Here is a 24,578-nt window from a genome sequence, read left to right as displayed (position 1 = left end):
TTTATAGTCCAACTCTCACATCCGTACATGACTGTTGGAAAAATCATAGCTTTGACTATACAGACCTTTGTTGGCAAAGTGAAGTCTCTGCTTTTTAATACACTGTCTAGGTTTGTCATAGCTTACTTCCAAGGGGCAAGCATCTTTTAATTTCATGGCTGCAGTCATTGTCCGCAGTGATTTTGGAGCCCAAGAAAATAAAATCTGTCACTGCTTCAACTTTTTGTCCTTCTATTTGCCATGAAGTGATGGGACCAGATATTATGATCTCACTTTTTTTAATGCTGAGTCTCAAGCCAGCTTTTTTCACTCTCCTCTTTCACCCTCATCAAGATGCTCTTTAGTTCTTCACTTTCTGCCTTTAGAGTGCTATTATCTGCATATCTGAGGGTGTTGATATTTCTCCCAGCAAACTTGATTCCAGCTTGTGATTCATCCTGCCCGGCATGTCACATGATGTACTCTGCATATAAGTTAAATAAGCAGGGTGACAATATACAGTCTTTCCCAATTTTGAAACAGTCTATCGTTCTATATTGGGTTCTAACTTTTACTTCTTGACCCGCATACAGATTTCTCAGGAGACAGGTAAGGTGGTCTGGTACTTCCATTTCTTTAAGAATTTTCCACAGTTCATTGTGATCCACACAGTCAAAGGCTTTAACATAGTCAATGAAGAAGTAAATGTTTTTCTAGAATTCCCTCACTTTCTTCATGATCCAATGAATGTTGGCAATTTGATCTCCAGTTTCTCTGCCTTTCCAAATCCAACTTGTATATCTGGAAGTTCTTGATTCATGTACTGCTGAAGCCTGGCTTGAAGGATTTTGAGCATATGAAATAAGTGCAATAGCATAGTAGTTTGAACATTCCTTATTTCCTAAGAGATTAAGTTCACATTCCTCAGACCAACATTTAAAACTATAAAATTTGGTTCCAAATCACTTTTACAGGTCTGTTACTATTCACCAGAGAGAGGATGAGCCTACTCCTCTCTTTGAATTAAGATCCCACACTGGTCTGAATTCAGGTGAGTTCTCCCTGCTCCTTTCTACCTGTCCCAGGCTTACCAGCCCCTGTGAGCTGCTCTTTTGAGAAGACTTCCGATCACCCTGCGCTCCAGGGCCCTCTTGTTTAATCTCCTTCATCACTGAGGTCTATGTGCCTGCTAGTTTCTTTACACTTTAGTGTGTATCAGCTGCATCTCCCCAGCAAGGCTGTGAAATCCTCCGAGGCAGGATTTTAGGAATGTATAAGTGTATAAACATCATGTGTTTTGGAGTCAGACTTGAGATCTAAGATGGTTTTGGGTGCGTCACTTAACCTCTCTGAGCCTCAGTATCCTTGGCTGTGAAATGGGGATGATATACATGTCTACCTTCCAGGCCTCCATAAAGCTTGTAATCAAGTACCAGGCACATTGGAGATGCTCTGGAAGGGCTTGTGTGTTGACTTGTTGCCTGCTTGGTAACTCCAGGCTGTGCCTTTTTCCTATCCTTTGCATCTCTCTTCGTTTTTCTCTCTCCCTTCCTTCTGATTTCCTACTTTGCAACTAAACTGGGAGGCCTATACCAAATCTGGGGAGTGACCATGAGTTGCTCCCATTTTTACTGAGGGCACATCTTCTCTTACTGGCTCCAGTCTTCTATCAGAGTAGGAGGAGGGACAGAAGGGAGATTTCATGCCCATTGCTAAGGGGGTGAGAAGAGATGCTAACAGCTGAAGGTTTATTTAGTCTTTCTCTAAAGATTTAATAGGAAAATGGGCGCATTTAATCTAGTTTTATCTGGCAACAGGCTGATTAAATAAATGGTATTATAGCACTTGTTTTTTTCCCAAACTCTCAATTCTATTTGCTCTAGCAGATTAAACATCTGGACCTTAATCTTTTTGATATTCTGATCTCCTCCTTCAGTTCAGTTCGGTCACTCAGTCGTGTCCTACTCTTTGTGACCCCATGGACCACAGCACACCAGGCTTCTCTGTCCTTCACCATCTCCCCAGGCTTGCTCAAACTCATGTCTCTCGAGTCAATGATGCCACCCAACCATCTCATCCTCTGTCGTCCCCTTTTCCTCCTGCCTTCAATCTTTCTCAGCATCAGGGTCTTTTCCAGTGAGTCAGTTCTTCACATCAGGCGGCCAAGTATTGGAGTTTCAGCTTCAAAATCAGTCCTTCCAATGAATATACAGGACTGATTTCCTTTAGGATTGACTGTTTGATCTCCTTGCAGTCCAAGGGACTCTCAAGAGTCTTCTCCAACACCACAGTTCAAAAGCATCAATTCTTTGGCGCTCAGCTTTCTTTGTAGTCCAACTCTCACATCCATACATGATTACTGGAAAAACCATAGCTCTGACTAGATGGACCTTTGCTGGCAAAATAATGTCTCTTTTTTTAAATATACTGTCTAGGTTTGTCATAGCTTTTCTTCCAAGGAGCAAGTGTCTTTTAATTTCATGGCTGCAGTCACCATCTGCAGTGATTTTGGAGCCCCCCAAAATAAAGTCTGCCACTGTTTCCATTGTTTCCCCATCTATTTGCCATGAAGTGATGGGACCATATGCCATGATCTTAGTTTTCTGAATGAGTTTTAAGCCAGCCTTTTCACTTTCTTCTTTCACCGTCATCAAGAAGCTCTTTAGTTCTTCTTCGCTTTCTGCCATAAGGGTGGTGTCATCTGCATATCTGAGGTTATTGATATTTCTCCCCGCAATCTTGATTCCAGCTTGTGCTTCATATAGCCCGGCATTTCTCATAATGTACTCTGCATATAAGTTAAATAAGCAGGGTGACAATGTACAGCCTTGATGTACTCCTTTTCCTATCTGCAACCAGTCTGCTGTTCCATGTCTGGTTCTAATGTTGCTTCTTGACCTGCATACAGATTTCTCAGGAGGCAGGTAACATGGTCTGGTATTCCCATCTCTTTAAGGATTTTCCACAGTTTGTTGTGATCCACTGGTGGCTCAGAGGTTAAAGCGTCTGCCTCCAATGTAGGAGACCTGGGTTCGATCCCTGGGTCGGGAAGATCCCCTGGAGAAGGAAATGGTAACCCACTCCAGTATTCTTGCCTGGAGAATCCCATAGACGGAGAAGCCTGGTAGGCTACAGTCCGTGGGGTCACAAAGAGTCAGACACGACTGAGCGACTTCACTTTCACACACTCAAAGGCTTTGGTGTAGTCAATAAAGCAAGATCTTCTCCTTCTTTTGCCTCAATCCTTGCCCCCCAGAAACCCAGATCAAATTAAGAGATGGTGAGAAGTGACCCATAGCAAAAAAATTCTATTGAAACTTTAATGAGAAATGACCATTTTATTACCTTCAAGTAAATACCTGCCACATGCAGCTACAAATGGGAACGGACGCATTGAACGGGGTGGAAAACAAGAAGTCACTGTGGATTGAAGTGCATGATAATGTGTCCTGACGTTGAATCCCAGGGTGGTCTTCTCTTTTCATGTATTTTCACTCAGCATCACTCAGACAGCCCAACAAGACAGAAATGTATTCTTTTGTTTCTCTTAAAGCAGAGCCTCATGCCCAGAAAGAGGAGGGGGTCCAAAAAAAAAAAAAAAGATTTGACTGATTGCACAGCTGTGTCCATTCGGTTTGCTGCGTTATTCTTGAAGTCTCCTGCACTGGCCATCATTCTCAGCTGGGGCTGGTGGGGTCGGGCAGCTGACAACCTCCTGTGTGTGTGTGTGTGTGTGTGTGTGTGTGTGTAGGGAATAGGGGAGTTGAACACACACACACTGGGCCACTTCATTTGTGCCCTCTGTGAGCCCGCTAGTGCCCAAAGTCTGTTCCTTTTAGTCGTTGCTGCCTGCTTATCTGTGTACCTGTCTATTGTAGACAGCTATTAGCTGTGTGTGTGTGTGTGTGATCTGAGGGTTGGGCTGTGTGGCCTGTTTGGTTTTGTCCCCCCTCCTTCTACTTTTCCACTTGTTGTGGTTCTAATCAGACATCAGTGCCTCCTCCTCAAGGCCCCTTGGAGTATGCCCAGATTTTGCCCCCACCTCACCCAGGCCTGCACTGCTCAATGATTAGGATACCCGATAGGCCCATCCTGGGGTCCCTGGAGCTTCAGCATCTCTATTCTTGAATTGCATGTTGCTGAGGGCAGGCTCTGAGCCTGTGTGATGGACTGTGTGCAGTCCTGCTCAGGCCAGGGTTAAATGGACCCTTGCCAATGGCATGGCGATGCCCTCTTGACATGTCTGCAGAGCTGGAAGGCGCTTACAGAGTTTTGGCTCTTGTATTAGTTTCCTGTGTTAGTTCTGCTGCTGTCATAAATTGTTACAAGTGCAGTGGCTTAAAGCAACTCATTTATTCTCTTACAGTTCTGGAGGTCAGAAATTTAAAATGGCTTTGACAGGGCTGCATCCTTTCTGGTGACTCTAGGAAAGAGCCCATGTTCTTGCCTTTTCTAACTTCTGTAGGCTGCCTGCATTTCTTGGCTCGTGGTCCCACATCACTCCCCGCTCTGCTCCCGTGGCCACATGGTCTCTGCCTCTCACCCTCCTGCCTCCCTCTTATAAGAACCCTTTTGATTACACTGTGCTTATCTGGATAATCCAGGATCACTTCTTCATTTCAAGGCCTTAATTTAATCCCAAAGTCTTTTTTTTTTTTTTAATCACATAAGGTGGCATATGGGAACTGGGATGTGGACCTCTTTGGGGGCCCTACCTCCCAGCCTCCCTCAGCTCCCCACACCTCAGACAAGATCTGTCTAAATGAGCAGATTCAGTGGATCCCAAGTCAGCCCAGTCACGGTATAATTTCTATGGTTCTGGAAAGGCTTTCTAAACCCCTTCTCCCTACAGATGCCTCCTTAACCCACTACCTTCTGAAATCCTCCTCTTGGGAAACAAAGCGTCTTCACCCACAGTGAGAACTCAGGCTTAGTACAAGGCCTAAACACGTTTCTTCACACTAAGGTGTAAATATTTGACAGCAAACCTTTCCTAACAGCGAGTTCTGATTGGGGGAGGGGGGCACAGGTGAGGCAAGGTGGTGCCCAGTGATGGAGAGAGAGCGAAGGCACTTGGAAGTATGACCATAAAGTTTTAATCAAACAGAGCAAAATGGCCGCAATGCAGAACAGGTAGTGCTTGGAGAAGAGAAAGAAGATCATCTCCTTGGTGACATAGATTATGTGTATGAAGATGAAGCAGTACAGGAACATGGCGAACTGGTTCTGGGGAAGCAGGAGGTCCTGGAGGCCTCCCGAGAACTGTAGGGAAAGAAGAGAGTGGAAACGACCAGCCGGGGCCTGGACACCAAGCAGACCTGGGCTTCCTTCCTGCTCTTGTCTCTTCCCGAATGTGACCTTAGGCAGGCTGTCTTCCTCACCCAAGGTGAGGGTAATTGTGCCCACCTCACAAGATGGTGAGGAGGAGGAGTGAGACAAGAATGAAAAATTCCAGGCAAGGCTACTGGCACAGAGGGGACTCATCAGTTTTCACTTCTTGAGCCTGGCCTTAGCCCTCCCAAGTCAGGCTGCCGCCCTCCTTTCTCTGTACGCTCCATGCAGCCTGTGGGTCCCACACGTGGGCAGTCTCTCTCCTACTCAGAGATCCCCAGATCTGGACACTGGGTCTTGAGCTAGTTCCCTGGAAGGTCTCCCCTGATGCCCCACCTTTTTTGCTGGATAGTGGCCCAATGAGAGGGCATCCCTTGGGCACAAATGACTGTATCTGATTTTCTGGGTGCTGGTGCGTGTCACATCGGGACAGGCTGCGGTCCTTCAGCCCAGGGTGTGTCTCTCCTGTGGACAGGTAGTAGACAGGGGATGGGGCCTCCCTAAACCCTCGGGGTCTTGGGTGTGGGGAAGGGTCAGTTTTAGCTGTCTGGCTGATTCTGCCTGTGTGTTGGTCTTTTCCAGGATCTATATGATTAAGGTCAAACAGATCCCCATTTAAACTGTAGAAAGCAGTAACATAGAAGTGGAGTAAAAGCTGATGTAACTATTACGGTCTGCAGTTAAGAAGGCATCACACTTATGGTTCATTCTTTAAAATATCTTTTCAACTCATGCCACATTTTTTGTAAGCAGGGTTGGTGATGCTCTGAATTCACTAGAAACATATTCAGAGGTATTTTTCAATACAATAACAACTGTCTACCTACCCACCCACCCACCCAGAAAAAGAGAGTTGGGAATTTAAAAATAAACTCAACTCTCCAAGGAAATGCGCAGGAAGCAAAACGCTTTTGTAAAATATTGTTAAAGGTGGGGTTTTGGACACAATACTGTTGAAACAACTACGTAAAATGTGAGGCAAACTGAATAAAACTGAGCAGGGCAGAAAATGACTCCAGTAAAGCCGCCTCTAAAATGAATGGTACGGAAGGCAGAAGACCAGAGGAAGAAACCTGGCGTTCTGGGCTGGGAGTGGAGGGCTGGACAGATACTGTATTTCTCTGCAGACCTGGTGCGGCTCTGTGTCCACGGACTCTTTGCCACTGTTGGTGGTCTGCAGGCTAATGACTGACATTTGTGATTTTGATAACAAACTGCATTTGTGAAACCTTTTAGACTTTTCAAAACACTTCCAATGGTCTCTTTTTTTAAGTGGAAGACAGAGAGCAGATAGGACTATAAAGATTTCCATCTCCTCCAGCAAGGAGAAAGATTTTCAAACTAAAAAGCAAGGATTTCATGAGCAAGAAAAACAAAAGATAATTGTTAAGAGGCCATTGTGTGTTCATTGAGAGCAAATCATGCAAAGCCAACCTAATTTTCTTTAAAAAAGAACATGGACCAGTCAGTTGGGGAAATGCTATCATATAATATCTTAATTCTGGGAAACCATTTGACTGTGTGTTCAGTACAGTTTTCTGGACAAGGTAGAGAAATGTGAGCTGGAGAAAATGTAACTCAAGGGTGCTGATTAATGGAACATTGCTAACCTGTAGGGAGCTCTTTTAGTGGTATTTACTTTAGGTCATATCCTCCTCAACAATTATAGCAATGACTTGGATAAAGCCAGAAGGCACGTTTCTCAGAACTCAGGATGACTCAGAACTGGGAAGCATAGCTAATACATTACATCCCAATAAAATTAAAAAGTGATGAACGTAGGTTGTTGCATTTGGGTCAAGAAGTGAATTGCATGAGTATATAAAAATGGTAATAGCTAACATTTATTGAGTGCTTACCTCAATGTGCCAGGCTCATTTCAGAGTGCCTCACATGTATTCTTTCATTTAATCCTCCCCACAATCCTATGAGGTAGGTATTGCCTTATAGATGAGCAGCTGCTGCTGCTAAGTCACTTCAGTCACGTTCGACTCTGTGCGACCCCGTAGACCGCAGCCCATCAGGCTCCCCCGTCCCTGGGATTCTCCAGGCAAGAACACTGGAGTGGGTTGCCATTTCCTTCTCCAATTCATGAAAGTGAAAAGTGAAAGTGAAGTTGCTCAGTCGTGTCCGACTCTTCGCAACCCCATGGACTGCAGCCTACCAGGCTCCTCCATCCATGGGATCTTCCAGGCAAGAGTACTGGAGTGGGGTGCCATTGCCTTCTCCGATAGATGAGCAGACCAAGGTTCAAAGAGGATCAGTAATTTGCCCAGTGTCATGAATTCATGTTTCAGAGCCAGGATTTTAACCTAGAACTGTCTGATTTAAAGCTCAGACAGTGCTGCTTTAAACAATAACATCTTTCATTATTTAGTGCTTATGATGGTCCAGCCACAGTGTTAGGAACTTCCATCCCATTTAATCACACACAGGCTTTCTTATCCCTGTTTAGGTTAGGGGGGAGTGGCCCATTTCTTGCCAAAAGATATCTAAGTTTTAGTTGACAGCAAGGCAGTGTGATCCAATAGAACAAATGCAGCCCTGAACAGAGGAGGTGTGTGTCTGTGTGTGGTGGGGCCGGGGATGGTTTTATCAAAATCCATCAGCCAGGCTGCAGTGGCGGGCGTCGGGGCTGGGGGTGGGGGAGCATTGGAGGGGACATGGTGGGGGGTGTGGAGGGTGGGGGTGGGTGGGGGTGTCTGCAGTCTAGGTCCAGGCATCTTGTTTTAAGAGATGCCGAGAAGAGAGGAGAGGGGTGGGAATCCAGCCAGAGAGGAAATGTTGAGTTTTCCCTGAGGAGGAAAACCGTGGACAAGGTGGTTCTGGGACCAACCTTCCTTGAAGAGCTGGATCTGAGTTTAATTAACATGGAAGCTCTAAAGCTGTGAGCGGAGGTAGGGTGGCACGCAGCCACCAAATGGATAAAGTAGGCTTCCTGTGCAGGTCAGCGACGGGCTCCCCTCACCCCTAGTGTCCCGCACCCTTGGCCTCCGGGCGGGACCTGGCACCTACCAGGCGGGGCGTTGCCTGCTGCTGCAGCTGCTCCATCACCTCCTCGTGCTGCCGCTGGCGCTCGTTCTCTTCGTGCAGGTACTTGAGCCGCTTGAGCTCAAACTCCATGCGCACCTTCTCCAGCTCCATCTCGGCGTCGCGCTCGCGCACTGGGCTCCCCGGCGCCGCCGTGGCTGGGACCGAGGGCAGCTCCGCGAGTTCGAGTCCATCGCCCGCCTGTCCTTTAGTGGCAGCGGGGCCGGCCTTGGAGGACAGTACCTTAGGTGGCCCCGGGCAGCCTCCGTCCTCACAAGTTTCCATCTCCTCCAGGTAGTCGTAGGAGGAGTCTGGCTTCGGGGTGTCTGCCTCCTGGGGCTGGGGAGGCAGAAATGAGGGGATGGGAGGAGTCAGTATGGGGTGGCCCCGCGTCCCACCCTACTGTGCACCGGCAGCCCCAGGCACAGTGCCCCGGGGGTGCTTGAAAGTGTGTTGTGAACTGAAAGCATCTAGACTCAGTTCTTAAGAGAAACTTACATGGAGTTATCAGGACCTTGAGAGTTAAGAAGGAGAGGGCAAACTGACAGAGGAATGGAGCCCTAAATTTCCAAGTGGGTGTGGTGGGGGAATTGAGTAGAAGTCTGTCTTCCTGGTGGTCTTCAAATCGCTGCTTGCAGGTGACTCACCCCATCCCCACAACTAGTTTGAGATCAGTTAGATACCCAGTCGTCTAGAGGTTACAGAGGGAGGAAGAAACCTAGGCTCTGCATTGAGTACCTCTGTATAGGAGGACCCAGATCCCCATCTGTAGGAGGAAGAAAGCCACTCCTGCCCCCCACCCATGGAGAGGTAGATGTGTGTGTGTGTGAAAGTCGAGTCTGACTCTTTGGGACCCCATGGACTATAGAGTCCATGGAATTCTTCAGGCCGGAATACTGGAGTGGGTAGCCTTTCCCCTCTCCAGGGGATCTTCCCAACCCAGGGATCGAATCCAGGTCTCCTGCATTGGGGGTAGATTCTTTACCAGATGAGCCACCTGGGAAGTGGAGAGGTAGATAGATGGGGGGGATCAAAGCCAACTTCAGGTGACTTCACAATGTTGTGAAGGCTACCTGGTCTCTGGATGCAGCCAGGTGCCAGTGTGGGGACAGGGTGCATGTCACCCCCTCTTAGTAGCTCTCTGGAATCTCCTAGCTCTCAGCCCCTAGCTTGTGGTGTCCCCATTGTGCACTTCCTCCCCTCACTGGGACGGGCTGGGGCAGTGGGAAGAGGCATCCTCCTTACCAATGAAGCCCTTGGCTTTCCTTCAGACATGGGGTCATCAGGCGCCATCTTGGGGAAGGTTGGGCAACTTTCTCCTGCCCCTCGGCCTTCCATCATTTCCCTATCCTCCGTTGCCATCCAGAAAACCACAGCACTGCCAGTTGGGGCCAAAGGACATTTTTTGAGGCATTAACATTTGGCCTCACAAGATTCCACAGCCCAGCCGCCATCACAATCGCCTGTCCTCATAATAACCCACATTCCACCAGTCGCTAGGGCCCCTTTAGCAGAGATACCTTTGAGGTGCCTTTTGTGAAGAACTACAGGGTGGGCCTTCAGCACCCCTAGGGACCACTTTGAAAACTAGAATTCCCCCACTTGAAACCCAGAATTCCATCATTTGAAGTTTCTTCTCCTGAAGTTCCTCTTTTAAATGCAGGCTGTATTGAGATGAGTCACAATTAGCTCCACAAACCTTGTTATGGGCTGGATTTTGTCCTCTCACCCCCCACACTCATATGTTGAAGTCCTAGCCCCCAGTACCTTAGAATGTGACTTCATGAAGAGATAAGGGTCTTTACAGAGGTGATTATGTTAAATGAGGTCATTAGGGTGGGTCCTTATCCAGTATGACTGAGGAAACGTAAACACAGAGGTGCACCTGAGGAGATGATGTGAAGTTGAGGGAGAAGATGGCCATCTGAAGACCAAAGAGACAGGTCTCATATTAGAGCTCTCCAGAGAACCAACAGGAGCCCCATCTTATACGTTCAAATAGAACTTATTAAGAAGGGGCTCAGGTGATTATGGAAGCTGAGAAGTGCACGGTCTGCTGTCAGAAAGTGGGAGACTCCTGAAAGCTGATGTATAACTTCCAGCCTGAGTCTGAAGGCCTAGTAACCAGGAGTGCTGCTGATTTAAGTCCCGGTCCAAGACCGATATCTCAGGCAGAGAATCAGTTCAGCATTCCTCTGCCTTTTTTCTCCATTCAGGCCTTCAAAGGATGAGATGATGCCCATCCACACTGAAACAGGCTAGTCTGCTCTATCCAGTCCACCAATTCAAATACTGATCTCTTCCAGAAGCATCCTCACAGACATACTCAGAAATAATGTCTAACCAGATATTTGGGCATCCCAGGACCCAGTCAAGGTGACCCAGAAAATTAACCATCAAAAGACTGGGACAGATCCTTCCCTCACAGCCTTTAGCTGAAACCAACCCTGCTGACACCTCGACCTTGGACATCTAGCTTCCAGAACTGTGAGAAAATAAACCACCGTCATTTACGCCACCCAGTCTATGGTGCTTTGCTATGGCAGTCCTAGCAAACTGATACAACCTCGATTTTTCCTTGAATGCATTGGGTGGGAACAGTAAAGAGATTGGGTACCGGGGTATATTTGTTGTCCAGTTTTGTGGAAATGACAAAAATCATTGTTGGTAGTTGGAGGCAGGGTTGCATATGGAGAGAGAAAGGGCTGCATTTGAATTCTAGCTTTGCTACTGTGTTTAGCTGGATGTCCAAGGGAAAGTTATTTCACATCTCTGAGGTTCCGTGTGCTCATTTGTGGAGGGATAAGGATTTGCCCAATCCCCTGCCCTGTGGCTTTCCCAGTGACTCAGTGGGCAGAGAACCTGCCTACAATGCAGGAGACACAGGAGACGTGGGTTCGATTCCTGGGTCAGGAAGATCCCCTGAAGGAGGAAATGGCAACCCACTCCAGTACTCTTGCCTGAAAAATCCCATGGACAGAGGAGCCTGGTAGGCTTCAGTCCATGGGGTTGCAAGAGTCGGACACGGACACCACTGAGTGACCAAGCTCTATGCTGCACTGTAGCACTGATGTGAAACTAAGCTACTGTCTTTGCCCAGTACCTGCCTATACAGGGGCTATGAAAATGACAACCACACCATCTCTATTACAAGAGGGTTTGTCACTGGAGAGAAGAAAGTGCTCAACGTCTACCTTCTTGAAAGGTGTTTTTTGGCCATGCCAGGCAGCTTGCAGTGTCTTAGTTCCCGAACCAGGGATTGAACCCAGGCCACAACAGTGAAAGCCCAAAATACTAACCTCTAGGCCACCAGGGGACTCCCTGTTGCAAATCTTTATCTGAACCATGGCTTTCCTCTCCCAGAATTATGATGGTGACCATGGAACTAGCTCACAGTTACTGTGTAAGATGTTGATCCTGCCTCAAGCACTAGGAGTAGGATTGCCAGATAAATCTATTTAAGGGTGTCCAGTTAAATTTGAATTTTAGATGAATAATTTTTAGTATAAATAGGTTCTGAAACTTGCATGGGACATGTTAAAGAATTCTTTGTTGTTTATCTGAAATTCAAATTTATTGTAACTGGGGATCTTGTGTTTTCATTTGCTAAATCCTATGGTCTTAACTAGGAGAGACCTGCCCAGAGAAACAGTTATATATGACTAATGAGCTGCTATTAAAAATCACTAAGTGCTCAAGTGTATAATAAGTGGTAAATGTAGTTGTATCAGTTGTATATCAAACAACCATAAAATCTCAGTGATGTAACAACAATAAACATTTATTTAACTCAGACATCTAAGAGTTGACTGATCTAGGCTAGGCTCCTCTGGGGGCTTGGTCAAGGCAGCTTCTTCCTCTTCTTGGAGCTAGTGGGCTGGCCTTGACATGCTCTTTTCATGGCAATGGGAGAAGTACAAGAGGTCTTGGAATTGGCATACCATCACTCCCATCTTATGCTATTGGCTTTGGCTTTGACCAAACTCAAAGTCGAATGATGGGGAAATGTACTGCATCCTTTTAGTGGGAAGAACTGTGAAGACATAGTGTAAAGAGTATCGATATGAGGCAGTAAGAAGAGTTGGGGCCCATAAAGCAATCTCCTGTTGTAGTCAAGAAGGTTGGTGCTGCTCTGATTGGAGCAGCTGGGGAAGGTTTGGTGGAAGAGGTGACATGAAGGGCAGGTAGGATTTGGGCAAGAGGATCAGCATGAGCAAAGTCTTGGCTGATAATTATTATCCATTTGTCTTTCCATTTCTGCTCTCTGCCCTTCTCCATCCTGCCCTTTCCCTAGGAGGTCGTCCTCCAAGAAACTGCATGAATTCATTATGCAAAGCAAGCAAGATGTACTCTCATTTCCCCTGTCCCAAGGTAAGAACTGCACATACCTGTGCTTAGGGGACTCTATAGGAAGCTGGGGAGATAGCTGTCATGAGCTTTGGGTTGGTTTGGCACTTCTTCACCATGAAAAGAATCTCCCCTCCTCCACTGAGCCCAGGGAAAGGAGGCTATAGTAAAGCCTCTTGAGGAACAAGGAGACAGGATCACATGGGGGCCGTCGGGGACGGTGCTGCCTTCAGCAGCCAGCACTGCTGCGTCTTCCTGTGCTTTGTCATTGTTACTTGGCTGGCTCTGATGTTGCTGCTTCTCTGTGTCACTTTAATCAACATCCTTTCTCACTTTTTTCCCTATCTCATAGCTTTAACATATGTAAGGTTTCTGCTTCTTCCCAATTTCAGCATATTGTAACTTGAGCTTCTAATAGCCCTTCCCAGCCCTGACTGCATGGCCTCTCTCTATGCAGTCAGTGTTGTGTCTGTCTTAACTGCCTTAGTCATCACGATTTCCTAGTTGACTTTCCCAAGAGCAGGAATCAGAATGACCTGCTTTGTCTCTATGTGGGCAGAGCTTCTTATTCTAGCTGCTAGGCAGCCCGTAGATTGGAAAGATGTCCAGCCCAGCTGGGCAGGCAGGGGAACAGTGGGGGGATGGGGAGGCAGGGCCATACAGAACAGTGTGCAGCCTTGGGTGGCTCCTGAGCAGGAGCTGAGGGTGGGTGGGGGGGTCAGTTTCCCTCAGAAGGTCCATTGGGTGCAGCAGGCACTATGTTGAAAGTTGATGGACAGATTCATATAGTAAAGTGTCAATTGTTTTGGCAAATAACCCAATGAGAGATGTGTATGCATATTAGTATGGCACTCACGGACTTCCATGCCCATTATCTCATTTGATTCTCAGAATGCCTGATGAGGCCATTTAAAGCAGGTGTAATTATTGCTTCCTGACAAGCAAGGAACCTGAGTCACACAGAGAGATGAAGTGATCAGTGTCTGAGTGCAGACGACATTAGTGGTTGAGCTACAGCTGGAATGCGGGCTTCCCGTCTCCTTCCCTGATGTGTTTATACTAGACTATAGGATGGTCTTTGGGGCTCCAACTCTAAAAGGTAAGATGATTTTCTACTTCAAATAAAAGAAAGACAGGTGTACATGGATGTGTATTACAAGAAGACTGGAAAAAAGTTAAATTTCCCCTAGAAGCAATCTGGTTAGTGCTGTATCCATATCAAGAATACTATGCAGATTTTTAAAAGAATAAGACTAAAGAAAAAAATAACAAGGTAGATGCATTAGCACAATTATGGAATGCTCTCTAAGATATATTACTCAGTGGAAAAGCAAAAGCAATGCTTTCCTGTACATTAAAAATAGGAAAACATATTATTACTGGTAGATGCCTAGAATATGCCTGTAAAGCCATACAAGAAACTGGTTCCTGATGGCTGTGCTTGAGGTGGGAGGATGGAGGGATTGAGGATTTGGGATAGGACAAAGATATTCCTAACTGTATAGCGTTTTGTACTCTTAAACTTTTTTTTTAAAAAAGCAATGTGCATATATTATGTTTTCAGTTAAAATTTTTAAAAAGTGTCTGGAAGAGAGAGGTTTGCTCAATATGGGTAAAAGGAAGTTAAGGCTGTGTAATCTGTTCTAGTTGAAGAGGTAGGCATCTTTAAGCCACTGGATCATACTCATCCTACATACCATCGCCCCACCTCTGTGGCCCCTCTCCCATCTGGGGTTGCCTTCACTTTCATTGGGGACATATGTCCAACTGCCAACATGTCCTCTTCCCTTTCTGGCTGCCTCAGCTGCAGATTGCTGGGATTTTGAGACATTTCAGCTCGGGTGTGCTACAGCATTTAGAGGATTGTATGAGTTTGAGTAAGCTACAGGAGTTGGTGATGGACAGGGAAGCCTGGCATGTTGCAGTCCATGGGGTCGAAAAGAGTCGGATGCGATTGAGTGGCTGAACTGATGATCGGGCACTAACCAGCTACCAGGTACTGGGAACTTTTCATGGATCATTCTGTGTAATTTTTCAGAGAAATCCTATGAGTTAGGTACTATGATTATCTCTGTCTTCACAGAAGTAGTAACTGAGTTTCAGAAAGGCTTAGTCGCCTGCCAGTAGTAATGCAGGTAGGATCAGGTAAAGCCTGGACTTAAGCACCAGAGTCCCTGTATTAAATCCATTCCTGCTGGAAATACTGAGAGCAGTTTCTATTTTCCTGACTGAACCCTGGCTGATATACAGTGAGTATGCAAGAGGAAGAGGAGACCTAAATGCTCAGAGGATTTGTTGGGTGCATCTGACGTAGGGACACATGCCCCAGGGTGTATGCCAGGATGTATATGAAGGAGTGTGTATGGCTTGCTTTCTGCATGTCCCCTTGTCCACCAGTCCCTGCTTTACCTGCACCCTCCTTACCTGACTATCCAAACCTCCTAATCATGGAACTTAACCAGTAACTGCCTACATGTTTGCTTCTTGCCCCAACTAGTGATTGTTCTAATCCTTAGTTCAGAACAGGTCCACCTGCTAGTTTATTAAAGGGAAATGTCCACCCTCGTGATGCTTGTTAATCAAAGGGGCTGTGAGGGCTGTACCCCAGCAGCTGATTTCCCTGGTAACTGATGAACCAACCTGACATCAATTCCACCTATAAATGGTAGCCTCCCTGACTTCAGGCGTGTAAGATCCCCTATCCAACAAACCGTTGATATTAACAGCTCTGTCTTTGTTTCCAGGCTCTTTCTTTGGCCTGCAAACTGGGCCATAACAAGACTTTCAGGCCTGAGGAGTGCAGCCCCACAGTATCTATATGAGCATTTTATCAGTCAGGGCCTGATCAGAAGACAGAAGCCACACAGAAATTCTAACAGGGAAGGCAGAATGTAAAGAATTATTAACTAGTGACAGGGAATTGGCTACTTAGGAGGTAAGACAACTCTAAATAATACAGGAATGAATTTGGGAGCAGTGCCTCTTAGAGGCTGAGATTCAGATCTCGCTGGAGAGGATGTGGCTGGAGTCATCGGGCCTTGTTCACTGAGGTCAAGGTCAAGCTGGAAACTGACCATGGGGTGCCAACAAATCTCACCTGGAAGCTGCCTAGAAGCTGGTGTTACACTTTCCAGGAGGTCATTGGAGAACCTTAGCTAGGAAACCTGTTGGGACAAGCTTCTCCTAAGATGCCCCTGAGACTCTGTGGAGATGAGTACCACGCCTAGCATTGAGAGAGGAAGAAGAAAGCAGAGAGCACCAGAGCCAGGAGAGGAGCCCTTTCTTCCTCTAATGTCTCTTCAGCTCAGTTCAGTTCAGTCACTCAGTTATGTCCGACTCTTTGCGATCCCATGGACTGCAGCACACCTCCCTGTCCATCACCAACTCCCAGAGTTTACCCAAACTCGTGTCCATTGAGTCAGTGATGCCATCCAACCATCTCATCCTCTGTCATCCCCTTCTCCTCCTGCCTTCAATCTTTCCTAGCATCAGGGTCTTTTCAAATGAGTCAGCTCTTCCCATCAGGTGGCCAAAGTATTGGAGTTTCAGCTTCAACATCAGTCCTTACAATGAACGCTCGGGACTGATCTCCTTTAGGATGGACTGGTTTGATCTCCTTGCAGTCCAAGGGACTCTCAAGAGTTTTCTCCAACACCACAGTTCAAAAGCATCAATTCTTCGGTGCTCAGCTTTCTTTGTAGTCCAACTCTCACATCCATACATGACTACTGGAAAAACCATAGCCTTGACTAGACGGACCTTTGTTGACAAAGCAATGTCTCTGCTTTTTAATATGCTGTCTAGGTTGGTCATAATTTTCCTTGCAAGGAGTAAGCGTCTTTGAATTTCATGGCTGCAATCACCATCTGCAGTGATTTTGGAGCCCCCCAAAATAAAGTCTGCCACTGTTTCCACTGTTTCTCCATCTATTTGCCATGAAGTGATGGGACCAGATGCCATGAACTTAGTTTTCTGAATGTTCAACTTTAAGCCAACTTTTTCACTCTCCTCTTTCACTTTTATCAAGAGGCTCTTCAGTTCTTCACTTTCTGCCATAAGGGTGGTGTCATCTGCATATCTGAGGTTATTTATATTTCTCCCAGCAGTCTTGATTCCAGCTTGTGCTTCATCCAGCCCCATGTTTCTCATGATGTACTCTGTATATAAGTTAAATAAGCAGGGTGACAATATACAGCCTTGACGTACTCCTTTTCCTATTTGGAACCAGTCTGTTGTTCCACGTCCATTTCTAACTGTTGCTTCCTGACCTGCATACAGATTTCTCAAGAGGCAGGTCAGGTGGTCTGGTATTCCCATCTCCTTCAGAATTTTCCACAGTTTATTGTGATCCACACAGTCAAAGGCTTTGGCATAGTCAATAAAGCAGAAATAGACGTTTTTTCTGGAACTCTCTTGCTTTTTCGATGATCCAGCGGATGTTGGCAATTTGATCTCTGGTTCCTCTGCCTTTTCTAAAACCAGCTTGAACATGTGGAAGTTCATGGTTCATGTATTGCTGAAGCCTGGATTGGAGAATTTTGAGCATTACTTTACTAGTGTGTGAGATGAGTGCAATTTTGCGGTAGTTTGAGCATTCTTTGCCATTGCCTTTCTTTGGGATTGGAATGAAAACTGACCTTTTCCAGTCCTGTGGCCACTGCTGAGTCTTCCAAATTTGCTGGCATATTGAGTGCAGCACTTTCACAGCATCATCTTTCAGGATTTGAAATAGCTCCACTGGAATTCCATCACCTCCACTAGCTTTGTTGAGTGATGTTTCCTAAGGCCCACTTGACTTCACATTCCAAGATGTCTGGCTCTAGGTGAGTGATCACACCATTGTGATGATCTGGGTCATGAAGATCTTTTTTGTACAGTTCTTCTGTGCATTCTTGCTGCCTCTTCTTAATACCTTCTGCTTCTGTTAGGTCTCTACCATTTCTGTCCTTTATTGTGCCCATCTTTGCATGAAATGTTCCCTTGGTGTCTCTAATTTTCTTGAAGAGATCTCTAGTCTTTCCCATTCTGTTGTTTTCCTCTACTTTGCATTGATTGCTGAGGAAGGCTTTCGTATCTCTCCTTGCTGTTGTTTGGAACTCTGCATTCAAATGGGTATATCTTTCCTTTTCTCCTTTGCTTTTTCCTTCTCTTCTTTTCACAGCTATTTGTAAAGCCTCCTCAGGTGGCCATTTTGCTTTTTTGCATTTCTTTTTCTTGGGGATGGTCTTGATCCCTGTCTCCTGTGCAATGTCATGAACCTCCATCCATAGTTCATCAGGCACTCTGTCTATCAGATCTAGTCCCTTAAATCTATTTCTCACTTCCACTGTATAATTGTAAGGGATTTGATTTAGGTCATACCTGAATGGTCTAGTGGTTTTTCCTACTTTCTTCAATTTAAGTCTGAATTTGGCAATAAGGAGTTCATGATCTGAAAAGAATGGAGAAGGAAATGGCAATCCACTCCAGTACTCTTGCCTGGAAAATCCCATGGACAGAGGAGCCTGGTAGGCTACAGTCCATGGGGTCTCAAAGAGTTGGACATGACTGAGCGACTTCACTTAGCTCATGATCTGAGCCACAGTCAGCTCCCGGTCTTGTTTTTGCTGACTGTATAGAGCTTCTCTATCTTTGGCTGCAAAGAATATAATCTGATTTTGGTGTTGACCGTCTGGTGATGTCCACGTGTAGTCTTCTGTTGTGTTGTTGGAAGAGGGTGTTTGCTCTGACCAGTGTGTTCTCTTGGCAAAACTCTATTAACCTTTGCCCTGCTTCATTCTCTACTCCAAGGCCAAATTTGCCTGTTACTCCAGGTGTTTCTTGACTTCCTACTTTTGCATTCCAGTCCCCTATAATGAAAAGGACATCTTTTTTTGGGTGTTAGTTCTAAAAGGTCTTGTAGGTCTTCATAGAACCGTTCAACTTCAGCTTCTTCAGCATTACTGGTCGGGGTATAAACTTGGATTACTGTGATATTGAATGGTTTGCCTTGGAAATGAACAGAGATCATTCTGTCGTTTTTGAGATTGCATCCAAGTACTGCATTTTGGACTCTTTTGTTGACCATGATGGCTACTCCATTTCTTCTGACGGATTCTTGCGCACAGTAGTAGATACAATGGTCATCTGAGTTAAATTCACCCATTCCAGTCAATTTCACTTCGCTGATTCCTAAAATGTCTACGTTCTTGCAGTCTCCTGTTTGACCACTTCTAATTTTCCTTGATTCGTGGACCTAACATTCCAGCTCCAACAGAAAATTGGATTAAAGATTACTGAGCATGGCCCCGCCCATCACAGCAAGACCCTGTTTCCCCCTCAGTCAGTCTCTCCCATCAAGAAGCTTCCGTAAGCCTCTTATCCTTCTCCATCAGAGGGCAGACAGACTGAAAACCACAATCACAGAAAACTAACCAATCTGATCACATGGACTACAGCCTTGTCTAACTCAATGAAACTGAGCCATGCAGTGTAGGGCCACCCAAGAGGGACGGGTCATGGTGGAGAGTTCTGACAAACTGGAGAAGGGAATGGCCAACCACTTCAGTCTTCTTGCCTTGAGAACTGTATGATGTCTCTTCAGCGCCCTCTGCTGACAAAGCCTAATATCAGGGGCTGGCAAGAGAGATGCTTACAGGCCTTTGCTTCAGTATCAGGAGTTGGGCAATTAAGGGAGGATTTACAGTTGAGAGGCAATAAATTGATAACTGACATAGCATGTAGGTGCTAGGAATTCAGTTTGCTGTCAACACAGCTGCTTCAGTACCCCAGGGGAAGGTGCTGCCTTTTGAGAGGTTCACCCAAAATGATACTTCACAAGCCCCTTCCAGGTTCATGACCCTGTGCTGGATACCGAGGCTCATCATATGTACTTCTCACCTTTGTGGAGCATGTGATCTAATTGGAGAGGGACAATGCTTCTTGACATTCCCTAGGCACACTCGAGTTCACATGCCTTCCTGACTTTTTGCTGGCAGTTTTCTCAGCCTACAAAACCCTCTCTCCTTTATCTCTACCTATGAAAGTCCCTCCAGACTTCAAGGCCTATGCCAGCTACTGCCACCTGTGAAACTGTGTCCTTTGTTGAGTCTCCAGCTGCCTTGTGTTAAGTGACCTGGTGCTTGTCTCATTTTCCCTCTAGAGCAGCAGTTGGATGAGGGCAGGACATGCTGTCTCACTCACAGCAGGGGCAGTAAAGGGTCAGTGTAGCCGATGGCCCTGATCAGGCTGTGGCTCCCTTCTGGCTAGTGAGTGGGAGGTGGGTAGGCCAGAGGGTCGGCCAGAGTGGCAGGCCAGAGGGTCAAGGAGCTGCATTTTCTCCTTTTCGTCCTTACACCCTCTAAGGAGAACCAGAGGCCTCACTTCTGACCACTTTCTTTGTTTGATCTCTCTACTGTGATATGAGTCAATTAGCAGCAGATGAATCCCCACAAAAGTGGATATAAATTAAATGCCTGGGAAGTATGGTGACGGGTGTGGGAACCTTGCTATCTAAAAGAATTATATGTATCATTTCACAAAGCTGCTTCCCTACCAATCTCTTATTTCTATAAATCCAATGGCTATTTACATACTAGGCTTACTGAAGCAAAGCCCATCAGTGGTGAAGCCTGAATACAGGTGCCCTTATGCTCTAACCAGGTGGAAGCTCCTGATGGGAGGCCTACTCCACTGAAGAGTTGGCATAAGGGTGAAATTCTGGACTTGAATTGTTCAGAGCTGGAAACGGGGCGTGGAGACCCTCCAGCTTGGGCCTCAGGGGCTTTCAGCCCTGAGGCTGAAAATTCAACCAATTTCTGAATAACTCCTCTGGGGTGGCAGGAAGGGCCCAGTGGAGAACTGTGGAAAATGTTCTGACCCAGGGATTGAGGTCCTGGGGTCCTGGGTCCAGCTCTGCCATTGGCTAAGCCAAGACCCTGGCAAGTTATTGGAATCCTCCAGGAATGCAGTTTCTGCACATAAGCACTGGGGCCATGAAACCTGTCCTGCTTCATACAGGCCTATTACCCTTGTCCCCACATTACCACAGGTGAGCTAGGAGCAAGATGGTACAGCTGCTATTACACTTGCCCTGAGCTGGTATTCTAGAATGTCCTGAATGCAGTATGGAACGTCTCCCCTATGCTAATGCTGAAGTAGCCCCCCAAGAGCCTTGAATGTTTCATCAGACACTCCTTTTTCATTTCATGTAACTTAACATAAACTTATTCCCATAAAGAATGTTCCATCCTTCCCTCACCGCTACAAGAGGAAGGCGACCTTAATTCAGTGAAGCACCGTTGGCCGACATTGCCCCCTTGTGGTCCAGCTTGTCCTTACCGGGCAGCTTTCAGCCTAGGAGTTTTTCCGGAGGTTCTTCCTCCTGGTCATTTGCAGAATTCTCAGGTCACCCCAGAAAAGCTAAATCCACAAGTCCCCTGGGAGGCATTCCAGCTCAAAAAAACTCCTGATGGCAACCTGGATCTCCAGAACTGGCTGTGGAGTCTGTGTTCCAGAGGGGAGAGTAAGGTGGGTGGAACATGTCATACTCAGGAATACTCATCAATTGATTATAAACAGAACCGTGGGAATGAGACCAGCAAAGGAAGGAGCCATTGCGGGAGGGGGGGTGGGTGGGTCTTTGTCCATGGGACCTCTAGCAGGAAGGAGTCAGGAGCCATCCAGTAGGAGGAGGCATAGGAGAACTATTTTAGCAGCGTCTGGCTTTGTCCTGGGCCCTGGGGTACAACACCCAATCCTTGCAGGGATGAAGGGCTACAGGGCTGCAGGCCCCAAAGTGGAATGACAGGCAGAAAATTAAGATACCAGAAGGGGTGAATGTGGCAGTGAATCAACTTCTGGGCTTGGAAAATAAGGTGACGGGGCAGGACCAAAGCACTCAGGTCTTGGACCTGGGGTAGCAGGTGGCTGGGTTTCCAGAACTGGGGGCTAGGTTAGAGCAGGCCTGGACCTGAGTGTGACCTATGCCTATAAATGCTATGTCATCTCACAGGGACTAGAGGCCTCTGGATAGACAGAAGTCTCCAGAGGGGAGTCAAACCTGTGGGAAAGGATTAGGGGCCTCTTGCTGTGAGTGAGGAGATGTCATTTCAGGCCAGTGTTTAGATTTTTACAGGGTTCCAGGTAAGCTGTGGGCTTGGCAAATTCTAAAGGAGCTTAGATTGTGATTCTTCTCTGCTGGCCCTAGCAGGGCCCTGGCTCCCCTCTGACGGCTCAGGTCAGCTCCCCCCCAGCCCCCGCACCCCCAGCTTGAATACCTGCTCTGAGCCTCAGAGTAACTTCCCAGCCCAGAAAACAAAGGTGCCACCTGTCACTTGAGAGGGGTCACATCTACTGACTCACACCTTGTGGTGGTGGCTGACGGAGGCTCCGGAGCATCTCCCAGGCATATTTGCACTCGAACTAATGTCAAGGCCTCCACACGCCAATGATGGAATTTAGGTGCTGAAGCAGAATAATGGAAGAGATGGCTGGGAGTTTGGGGAAGGCCCCTGAAAATTCCATGCTGTGCCACAAGATGACAAAACCCCCATCAGCTTAAAATCCCAGCATTCACAGTGGGAGCCTCCCTAAAAACCCACACGTGGGCCATGGCTATGGTGTCTCTGCTGGTGAGACAGTTCACTCTGTCAGGGACTGCTTAGCACCTGTGTCTCACCTGTGGTTTAGAGGTGTTTTTGATGTAATTTTTGCTTTCAGGTGTCATCTTTGAGCAGCATTTCCTGGAAAGCCAAGACTAAGGGATGCGTGTGAAGATCAAGTTCCCAGGACCAGATGGGACCTGGGAAGCACTGCAAACCTTCTCCCCCTCCCCTTCTAGAAACTCCCAGTTCACATCAGCATAATAAAGGTCTAGCCATGAAGGAACCTGTTTAACCTGCAAATTTATTTGCTCTAGACTCACTTTGCCTTGTGTGCTCCGTGCTTCCTGCTCTTAGAACTAGCTGCCTACAAAACTCAAGGGACCCCACCTTAGGGATGCTGGCTCACTATTAGAGGGTGGGCTGAAATGAGCTTTGACCTGCAGAAGCTGCCTGAAAGTCTCTGACTCTGGTGTGCCTGAGTTCCCAGCAGCTTCCAGGGGTTTCCACAGCAGCGTCAAACTACTTCCATTATCTATCTTGGCTACTACCTTGGCTCATCCCCCAGGGGGACTGGAAGCAGATTTAGCCACTAAAAATACAGGAGGACTAGCTAGGACTGATGGCAAAGCTCCAATACTTTGGCCACCTGATGTGAAGAGCCAACTCACTGGAAAATACCCGGATGCTGGGAAAGACTGAGGGCAGGAGGAGAAAGCAGTGGCAGAGGATGAGATGGTTAAATAAAATCATTGACTCAGTGGACATGAGTTTGAGCAAACTCCAGGAGATAGTGGAGGGCAGAGGAGCCGGGTGTGCTGCTGCAGTGCATGGGGTCACAAAGAGCTGGACACATCTTAGCAACTGAACGACATCAAAGCTAAACAAGTAATCGTGTTTTAGCACAAGCATATCTCATGAGGTGTGCCAACCCTATCTGGAAGATGCCTGAGAGTGTGGGTGCCTCTGGGAACAAGTGGACACAGAGCTCTACAGAAGACCCAAACTGGGTCCTCAGTATCACGCCCCGAGGCCTCCCCAGCCAGTCACTGACAGGCCTTGGGCTAGGGCTCCACAGGCGTTGCCTCATTTAACTCCCCTCAGCAGAGACTGTTACCATCACTCCTGTTTATGCCGGAAGAAACCACAGCTCAGAGAAGTTAAGTGGTCTGCCCACGTCAGACAGCTGTGACGCAGCCAAGTTGAGATCCAAACCCAGTTTCCATTTACTCCAAAGTCTGGTGTCTTACTTCCTCTTGGCCACAGCATTTACTGTCTGCCCCACACCTGTGGGCGGAACCAGCGACTCTGCAGCACCCCCTCCCCCAAATGATCTTCAAAAAGATCCCATAACCTTTCACCTCTCCACCTTCTCTAGACTCTCCAAGGTTCCCACCCATGTTCAACACCCTCCAAGTTTCCCAGTGACCAGTTGCTAACAATGTTCCCATCTGCTAACAATGTTGCTGGCCACTATGGAAAGGGGAGGAAGGCGGGGAGTGGCCCGTGACTCTATGAGACTAACTTGAGCCTTCCCTGCCCTCCCTCTTTGGCTGCTCAGTTCAGTTCAGTTCAGTCGCTCAGTCAGTCGTGTCTGACTCTTTGAGACCCCATGAATCGCAGCAGGCCAGGCCTCCCTGTCCATCACCGACTCCTGGAGTTCACTCAGACTCACGTCCATCGAGTCAGTGATACCATCCAGCCATCTCATCCTCTGTCATCCCCTTCTCCTCCTGCCCCCAATCCCTCCCAGCATCAGAGTCTTTTCCAATGAGTCAACTCTTCGCATGAGGTGGCCAAAGTACTGGAGTTTCAGCTTTAGCATCATTCCTTCCAAAGAACACCCAGGACTGATCTCCTTTAGAATGGACTGGTTGCTCACCACCAGTCAAATGTCACCTTTTCTGTTCCCCTTGGACAATTTCCCTTTCTGCCCCAGGCAGACTTCTTCCTTCCCAGGCCTGAGGGCACGTGGGACACCCCCTAATGGCACTGATCACATTGCAATGTTACCCTTGGGTCACAGGTTTCTGGACCTCTGGACTTTAGGTGTTTTTTTAATTAATCTTATAGAGAAATTTTTGGTTTGTCCAAAGAGACTCCAGACTTTTTATTTTCTAAATTGAATTTTAAGGAGAAGTTTTAGGTTCCTACGAAAAGACTCCAGGCTTTCTTTTAAAACAGAGACTGTGTGATTCATCTGCCCCCAGCACCTAGCATGGCCTCTGGCTCATAGCCGGGGTTCAAATGCATGCTTGTTTGGTAATAAGTGAGGCAAGACACACTGGGAATGATTTAAAAAAATAACAA

At 46.9% G+C, this 24,578-nt stretch overlaps 1 protein-coding gene and 1 long non-coding RNA gene across 2 annotated transcripts; one reads left to right on the top strand and one right to left on the bottom strand.

Annotated features, from left to right (window-relative positions):
* Positions 1-4,935: 4,935 nt before the first annotated feature.
* Positions 4,936-9,749, bottom strand: TMEM247 (transmembrane protein 247). Its single transcript, XM_027554451.1, has 3 exons — positions 9,586-9,749; positions 8,326-8,679; positions 4,936-5,241 (listed from the first exon to the last, which is right to left on the bottom strand). Exons 1-3 carry the CDS (start codon positions 9,700-9,702, stop codon positions 4,936-4,938), a joined length of 777 nt encoding a protein of 258 aa, XP_027410252.1. The 5' UTR covers positions 9,703-9,749.
* Positions 9,750-12,632: 2,883 nt separating this feature from the next.
* Positions 12,633-22,554, top strand: LOC113900724. Its single transcript, XR_003513232.1, has 3 exons — positions 12,633-12,711; positions 13,579-13,786; positions 22,387-22,554. It is a non-coding gene; the product is annotated as an uncharacterized LOC113900724 (long non-coding RNA).
* Positions 22,555-24,578: the final 2,024 nt, after the last annotated feature.

This window comes from Bos indicus x Bos taurus, chromosome 11 (assembly GCF_003369695.1).
Source record: "Bos indicus x Bos taurus breed Angus x Brahman F1 hybrid chromosome 11, Bos_hybrid_MaternalHap_v2.0, whole genome shotgun sequence".
NCBI lineage: Eukaryota > Metazoa > Chordata > Mammalia > Artiodactyla > Bovidae > Bos > Bos indicus x Bos taurus.
The sequence above is the reverse complement of the archived record's forward strand: the minus strand, read 5'-3'. Positions and strand labels throughout refer to the sequence as shown.